This window comes from Carassius auratus, chromosome 15, assembly GCF_003368295.1.
Source record: "Carassius auratus strain Wakin chromosome 15, ASM336829v1, whole genome shotgun sequence".
In the NCBI taxonomy this organism is placed as follows: Eukaryota; Metazoa; Chordata; class Actinopteri; order Cypriniformes; family Cyprinidae; genus Carassius; species Carassius auratus.
Window position 1 is genome coordinate 8,587,336 of NC_039257.1, and position 8,428 is coordinate 8,595,763.

The following is an 8,428-nucleotide window of genomic DNA, read 5'->3' on the forward strand; positions in this document are numbered from 1 at the left end:
GACAAAAGTTTTTAACTAAAGAAAACAAGATAATTCACCTATAAAATGAAGCTATTATCATCTTTCACTCCCCATCATGTCATTCCAAAGCAGTATGACTTACTTCTGTAAAACAAAAAAGAAAAGATTATTAACAGAATTGAAATGCAATTGAAGCCAGGAGCTTTCAATACATACAAAAAGCGTTAAATAGTGTGTGCTATATTTTAAGTCTTTTAAAGTCGTACAATAGCTTTGTGTTGCAAAACATAGAAATTTAAGTTGGTATACTTTCTGATAATCTCTGCCTCTACCGGGCTAAAAACACGTGGAGTAAGTGAGTTTGAAAACTGATTCAGTCTAATTTGTGAATCAACTGGTGAATCATTCAGGTTTTTGCGAACTGGATCAAGCGATTCATTGAAATGTTCTTATTCAAAATAATGATTCATTCACAAATTAGACATCGCTGCTATAACTGGATCTTCTAGACAGCAATGAGAGTAGATGGACATCAAATGGATGTCCTTAAAGGTTGGTATGAATGAAATATCTGTTTTCTAAATCCTTGTTATTGAATTTATTGTAAATGATTCACCCATGCATGTGTTTAATGTGTTCCAGCTTTACCTCATAATCTGTAGTTGAAATATCAAAACTTTCAGCGGGACAAGATATTTTTCTCTTGATATGCTAGACTTCTCCAGTCATTAAGTCCACTTAAACCTCTGCCCGACTTTAAAGATCGCATTAAGATCTGTCTCAATGCAATTATCAACCACTATAATTTATTTTTCATTTTTGATAATACATTTTGGGTGACGTAATATGGAACAAGAGACCTGTTGCTACTTTCTTTGCATTGCATCTTTAAGTCTCCTGCTTCTCAGATTTTTCTTCTGAGGAAAGACCCTATAATCTCAAATTTCCTTCAGATTTCCAAAGGATATCTGAGTCTGAAGTCTCAAACGATGATTGGATTTTCCAAGATTTTAAAGTGTGCAATCAAACATCAAAGATTTCAGTATTAACTCAAGCATTTTTCACTTAGATGTTCCAAGATTTCGAAGTCTGCAATCAAAAGTAAGAGATTTCAGTATCATTTTTTGTATCAAATTATATAAGTAATCTGAGCAAATCTGTAAACCCCATTTTACCTCTCTAATCTTATTATGTTGTCAGTTGCTGTTGAATGATAACTGTACTTGTCTCTTGTCTAATTAACATTTTTCTCTATTTTTATTTCTCTTTAGGAATTGTTGGAGTAACATGCTTAACTGTGAACCCCATTGAATCTCTTGAGCGATGAAAAAGCAATACAACTTTTCTCTGGTACAGACAAAGACACTGATTGTATCTGTACACGCACACATGCACGTCTCCTGGCTTCCCCTCTTTGGTGTCCTCTGATTTTCCAAAACATCTTAGTGAAGGAGCCAGTGAGAAAGAGAGAGAGAGAGAGGGATCATCATGGGGTCTGTGGAAATTTTGGTGTGGTAGACAGGCCTGGCCGGTCTGCTCTTTATTTAACAGTGGGAGTAAAGAGAGATGAGCTCTGTGTGTGCAGATAAATATAGTGTGAGAACAGGCAGTATGAGGGGAACTCTTCACAACTAACACCACCTAACTCTCTCAGACCGAGAGGAAAGTTGAGTGAATTACAAGATGCAGGTCATCAACCACCATCCGTACACACACTCATGTGGCCAGATACGGTGTCGTTTATACACAAGAGAAAGGATTGCACGCCAGAGAGAGATAAACCACCTACACACACTGTCCTCCAACACACACACACTCTCAAACTTGTGGAAACACAGCAGGTTCTCAGTTAGAAGATGACCTTCCAGGCACTCTTGGCCAAGAAAGAAGGACAGAAGTGACACGCACATTCAAACGTGTCCAGCTGCTCCCTCCGGTTGCTATTAGTTTGCAATCGTAATGAGGATGAGAGAGTTGGGGAGAGCGGCTTCAGGGCGAGCCACAGTGGAAAACCTGCAGAAATGATGTCAGAGCAATCGCGACCACCGATTGGAGTGGAGATTCCCGGCGAGAGCCTATAAAACCAGGAAAGACAACAGCAGGAACCAGCAAAGGCAGAGAACGTGCGAAATTCCAGGAACTGCACAGTGTCCATCTGTCCATCCCCGTGTGACTGAAACCGAATCAGATTAAGGGTAAGGAGCCTTGGAGAAAGAGCAACCTGAATGTTCCTACAGGGCTGTGTTAAGTGTGTGTGTTTGGGTGAGCAGACAGGTGTATTTGAACACGTTTGTCAGGAGTCGCAGTAGAATAACGCTGGTTAGTTGCTACAGAATCTGCTGTTTGATAAGCAACTGTGAATTTGTTTGAGCTTCAGGGTTACGGATGAACCAGTATCGGAAACATCCTGGTGATGTTGCATTGCTGCAATAGTGACACAGAGGTGTGAAATCATGCCTGGTATCAGAGAACCGTTGAGAGCGTCTTTGAGAGAGCGTGTGTGTGTGTGTGTGTGTATGTGCATGCAGGGTGTCCAGTGAAGTGTGTGTGGGCAATGGGAGATGGCTGGAGTTGTTTATTTTTGGGGACGGAAAATGCTAAAGTTAGCCCATGTTGCTGGACAATGCATTTCCCCATTCGTGGGGCGGGAGAGGGGCCGCATCTGCTCAACTCAGCGCACCAGACCTCAAATGCCAAGGACGGGACACTCTGGGTCAGATGAATGCATTACTGGGCAGTATTTACAGATAGTAAAGAGTTTTGAAAAATGTATAGGAGAAATACTGTAGCAGGTGTTTATTTAAGGTGAGAAAAATTTTAAATGAAGAATTAATAAAATGTCAAAACTAATAATGGGTAATGCAAACCATGGATTACATGATTCAAGGTCAGAAATTCTTAAATGCTACATTAAGTTTTGTTTAGATTTTTCTATCTTAACTTTTTATATCTATCTATCTATCTATCTATCCATCTATCTATCTAACTATCTAACTATACAAAAAATTGGTGTAGAAATAATTGTCACTTAAAATACAATAGCAAACTCTACACTTACAAACAAATTGCAAGGGACACAATGAGTTAAGCACGAAATGTTGAATTAGAGGGAAAAAAATATTTTCTTGTATAACGTATTCTAACAATCTTAGTTTTTCATATTTGTTTTTGATATTTTCAAAGACCACTTTTTAATGTGTCTACCAATCTATCTACATTTACATTTATGCATTTAGCAGACACTTTTAAGCACTATCTGTCTATCTATAGCCTTTTATTAATTATGTTTTTAATAATTTATTATTAATTATTTAATTATTTAATTATATTAATTATTATTTTTTACTAGTTTTTACTAGTAACTGGATTTTAATATTCAATGTAAATGTGTATATATATATATATATATATATATATATATATATATATATATATATATATATATATATATATATATATATATATATATATATATATATATATATATATATATATATAATTAATTTAAAAATAAATAATGTTTAAAGGAAAGTGTCACAAATATCAGGATGAATGTCATTTTTACAGTTGCAATTAATGTGCCAGCAGGTGGCAGTCAAAAAATAAGATTCGGTGCAGCATCATTATCTAAATAAGGTGGTTTTAGAAATCAAATAAGTGAAAGAGCTAAGACAAAAGTTTTCTCATAAATTATTTACTGTAAATTACTTGATCACCATCAATATAAAACTTTTACTCAAGTGATGCGAAACTACAGTAATGTGCAGTCCTGCTGTGAGGATGTTTTTGTATGAGTGTGTTTAAGAGTGTGTTTTGGGGACACACAGGTAGGGGTGCAGGTCAGAGTGTGTGTTTGGGCTGAGTTCATGTGTTTGTGTAGAGGGTGTGTGTTAGAAGCATTCTCACACTCTCGCGGCTGCCGGACCGCCCAGTCAGAGTGTATTTTCACAGATGGAGTCTGGATGAATGTAAACACAGCCCTGTATCACAGTAATTCAACACGGTACTGAAGCTGAAGTGTGTGTGTGCACGCTCAATTGACAGTGCACTGACACAGAGACATAAAAACTGTAATAAATTAAATTATGATGCAGTATCCATCTCTCTCTCTCTCTCTCTCTCTCTCTCTCTCTCTCTCTCTCTCTCTCTCTCTCTCTCTATATATATATATATATATATATATATATATACTGTACACACTACCTTTTTTAAGAAATTAAATTTCATTAACAAGGATGCATTAAAACTGATCAAAAGCGACTAAAAAAACACAGTTATTATAGTTTCCACAAAATAAAATTAAAAATGAAATGATAATAATAATAATAATGTTTTTTGAGCTGCAAATCAGCATTCTAGAATGATTTATGAAGGACCATGTGACACCTGATGACTATAGTAATGGGTGCCAAAAAAATCAGCTTTACTAGCACAGGAATAACATTTTTTTTTAAATATGTTAAAATAGAAAACAGCTATTTTATGTGTAAATAACATTTCACAGAATAACCGTTTACTGCATTTTTGATCAAATAAAAGCAGCCTCGCTGAGCATAAGAGACTCCAAGACCCCAATAATCACATTGTTAATTGTATTGTAGATGCTGGGCTGTGGATGTGTGCTGCTCTCTGGTCTGCTGACACTGACCTTGTTCCACTGTAGTGCGGAAAGCCTTCTTCTACCCCAATTAAGATCAGAGGTGAGTCCAGGTCTTGCTGATATACAAATATACAAACTGTATATGAGAGATTGAGAAAATAATGTTATATTATGCATTTTGTGAGGAAATTCACTCTGCTGGTCCTCAGAAACACAAAAACAGACTGAATGCAAATGGCTGAGTATTCTCTAAATACAGTGGGGATTCCCCTTGAGAGTCTCTGCAGGAGGCAACCATCACCCTCTCCTTATGAACATGAGCTACCTGTCTGAGAACTGACCCACTGGGTCACCCAGTCTGTCACTCTTCCTGTTTCTTCATAGGAAAAGAGCCAACTTTATTATTGCATTTTAAATGATCTTGAGTTGGTCTCTCAACTCAACAGCTTGGGGTGTTCAAGCTTCTGTTTTTTACAAGCCCAAACTGGTCGACCAGCTATAAATTGCTTGATAAAGGTCAGAACCATATCCATCAGCAGGACCCAGTGAACTTTGCACCATAAATATCTAGCTTAGTCCAGCTAAAACCCATCTAAAACCAGTCTAACGCCTTAAAATTGTGCTTTGATGATGAATTGTCCATCAAAGAGAATGAAGATTATTTTTAGGAAAACTTAATTTTCTGACAAATTTAAAAACTGGTGTAACTGATGAAGACATAATTTGCATTACACCATGCATTTCCATTTATTTCCAATCTAGTATGTGGAGCCATCTGTCATGGAGGGTCGCAGCGTCCAGCGAGGCCAGACCGAGCAGAAGACCTCAGGAGCTGTGAACGCTAAACACCTCCTGCACAACCAGCTGGTCCGACTGGAGAACGATGTCATTGAGACAAAGAGGAAACGCAGCTTCCCGGGATCCAACACGCCTCTTGACCGTCTGTCAATCAGCACCATGGATCCCAAAAGCAACAAGCAGAGGTAAGAAATGAGAACAAAGAAACACACTTTTAGTTTGGATACAGAAAGAAAAAATATTCTAGCCTGTGAAATAATATAAATACTTATATGATTATTATTATTAAAATATTTCATGGATTATAATTAAATATGTTTACATTTGTTTACATTTGACGATTTGTCATCTTCACAGTTGAATCACAGCACTGCAATTTTATTGTCAACCCTGGCTTAAGTCTGAAAAACCTATACAAAACAAACTTTTGATTTGCGAGCCGTCCTTCGGATGAGATGTTAAACCGAGCTCCTGACTCTCTGTGGTCATTTAAAATCCCAGGATGTCTTTCGAAAAGAGTAGAGGTGTGACCTCGGCATCCTGGCTAAATTTGCCCATTGGCCTCTGATCATCATGGCCTACTAACAATCCCCATATCTACTGATTGGCTTCATCACTCCGTCTCCTCTCCACCAATAAGAACACTATGGCTGCTGTCGCATCATCCAGGTGGATGCTGCACACTGGTGGTGGATGAGGAGATACCCCCTGACAATGTAAAGTGCTTTGAGTGCCTAGAAAAGCACTATAAATGTAATGAATTATTACTTATTATGATCCCAAACAGACGATGAACCATATGTAGCCTTGACTGGCCATGGCTTGTTTTTATTGGCTGAAGTCTGTCATGCACAGCTTGATAGCTTTGTGTGAGCCTGTTTGTGCTTTTACAGTTCACTAAGTGCAATTAATGTTTTGTCTGTAACCCCACAGTTAAAGTACTTCTATTTCTTGGGTGGAGTCACTGTGGTGTGGATTGAGGTTTTGTATGACATAATAAGTGTCTGATGCTGCTTTACGGGAACGGACAGTCCAACTGTGCTGATGACTGTAGCATCAGACTTCCAGTCAATGATCAAAACTGTTTTATCTCAGTGAATGATTTGATCTCCCTGCTGGATGGAACATGCAGTGTAACTCAGCATGGCCTGAGGCTCTCACAAAGCTGCATCTAAATGATCCTCAGCACTTGATAAGATCAGGACAGAAGCCAAGAACAGCAGCGAAAGCACCACGCCATGCATTATCAAATCTCAACACACAAATCTATCTATCATGAGCCTGATAAACACATGAAAGCTCATGAAAACTGCTGCGTAGTTATGCGACTGTTCCATGGATCCTCAGTAAAGATATTCACCTTGAAAGCCTATGTTAGATTTTGTTACTAGGCATCTACATTTTCTCAATATATTTTTCAGATCTTCTTCCAAAGCTTGATTTTTCCAGACAAAAATTGAGATTTGTCCATAGTAAAAAATAATTTTAAAAAACTCTGACGCTAGGTAGCACTAATAATAGACTATTATTAGTATCATTGGAAAATGTGCCTCCTGCTCAATAAATACTTCAGTATACACTCAATAAAAAATAAATAATAATAATAATTTACAAACACATATATTAGATATTGCCAGTATTTTTTTTTTTTTTTTTTTTTACATGGACATTTAATATGGTCTGGACATTTACTTCAACCCTAATTTATGATACAGTTGTAGTCAGCTTTCATTGGTGAATTCAAATATGAAATTTAATCATAAGCTTCTCGACAAGTTTTGGAGAATTTAATGTTTCCCCATTAAAAGAGATAGGAGCTGCACTTGGATGCCCAGGAGGCATTTCAAAGATGGCCGTCAAGTCACATGACTTGCCTTAAAGGGACTTTGTTACAGGTCAGCAACACCAACCACAGCAAGCACTGTGACTCTCCAAAATGGTTTTAGAGTGACGCAAAGAAGAAGAATTCTTGAATAAAGTCATCATTTTTTATTTCCTCGTGCACAAAAAGTATTCTCATAGTTTTTTTATAAATATTTAATTATGAGCTATACCTTTAAGAGTCATATGCTTAACGATACTCACCTTGGCATGTCTTTCCAATCAGCAGTGAGTGATGGAAAAGGGGAAAAGAAGTAACTCACGATAGTGACTGAGTGAGTAAAAGGTAATCTAAAGGATATGGCTGATTTCATTGCGTTATGTCTGCAGGAAGGTCGTTGAGTTGCCGCGGCGACGAGTCAATATTCCGATTGACCGGATTGGCGTAGGCCGTCTTCCCAGCAGCCGAGGATAGACTCCGCCTCTGACCACGCCCCCACAAACAGGTACGTAAGAGCAACGGAAATCTTTTGTTTAAATGTGTTGTAAGATGAAAATAGAAAAACTAAAATGCTAATTATATTCAAAATAATATCTTGTATTTTGTATTTATATGTTAAATATGTATTTTGTTTGTTTCACAGGGTAATATCGCAGGTAGATGATATGCATGATAAGCACACCAGCTGGCTACTCACTAACCACTGAACGACCATTAATCATCTGCTCCAGAGCTGTTCTTTCTCACTGATAACTGATTTAGAGCTTCAATATCCGATCAAACTGTTTATTTCCAGTTCTGACTCATCATCATATAAATTAAACATCTAAACTGTATTGCTTTCATAAAATGAGTTCTGTTTATGATGTCAGAAGCATTAGCCAATCAGAGAGGAATTAGCTCATGGCTTCCATTATTGCACATCTCAATATTTACTCCAGCGCCTCAAGACTTCTTGCTTGCTGTAATATACATAACTATTGTCATTTTCTCACTTTGACTGGAGGCTGTTCAGCCTTGACAATAAAACAGATAGAAATCTACAAAATCTGTCTGTCTTATTTCAATTTATTAATGCAAGCTGCTAAAACAAAATGCAGAATAAACGAGATTGCAACTCAATTCTGGTGCTGATTAGTGACCATATGCATTTATGATTGTTGATAGGATATCTGGCTGGTTTTGATCCTTTTGGTTAACCCCTTGTGATTTTTTGTAATTGAAGACACTTTATTGTACAAGTAAAT

The 8,428-nt window shown here is 37.2% G+C and overlaps 1 protein-coding gene across 1 annotated transcript; it reads left to right on the forward strand.

The window, feature by feature from the left end:
- Nucleotides 1–1,927: 1,927 nt before the first annotated feature.
- On the forward strand, nucleotides 1,928–8,223 carry LOC113114956 (osteocrin). Its single transcript, XM_026282092.1, has 5 exons — nucleotides 1,928–2,156; nucleotides 4,563–4,661; nucleotides 5,324–5,544; nucleotides 7,571–7,686; nucleotides 7,825–8,223. The coding sequence occupies exons 2-4, from the start codon at nucleotides 4,563–4,565 to the stop codon at nucleotides 7,653–7,655; spliced, it is 405 nt and encodes a 134-aa protein (XP_026137877.1). The 5' UTR covers nucleotides 1,928–2,156; the 3' UTR covers nucleotides 7,656–7,686; nucleotides 7,825–8,223.
- The last annotated feature ends 205 nt before the right edge of the window (nucleotides 8,224–8,428 follow it).

Coding starts and splice junctions, on each gene's coding strand:
- LOC113114956 (XM_026282092.1), top strand. CDS start 4,563: ATGCTGGGCTGTGGATGTGTGCTGCTCTCTGGTCTGCTGACACTGACC. Junction 4,662..5,323: donor TACCCCAATTAAGATCAGAG/GTGAGTCCAGGT, acceptor TTTCCAATCTAG/TATGTGGAGCCATCTGTCAT. Junction 5,545..7,570: donor CCCAAAAGCAACAAGCAGAG/GTAAGAAATGAG, acceptor TTATGTCTGCAG/GAAGGTCGTTGAGTTGCCGC.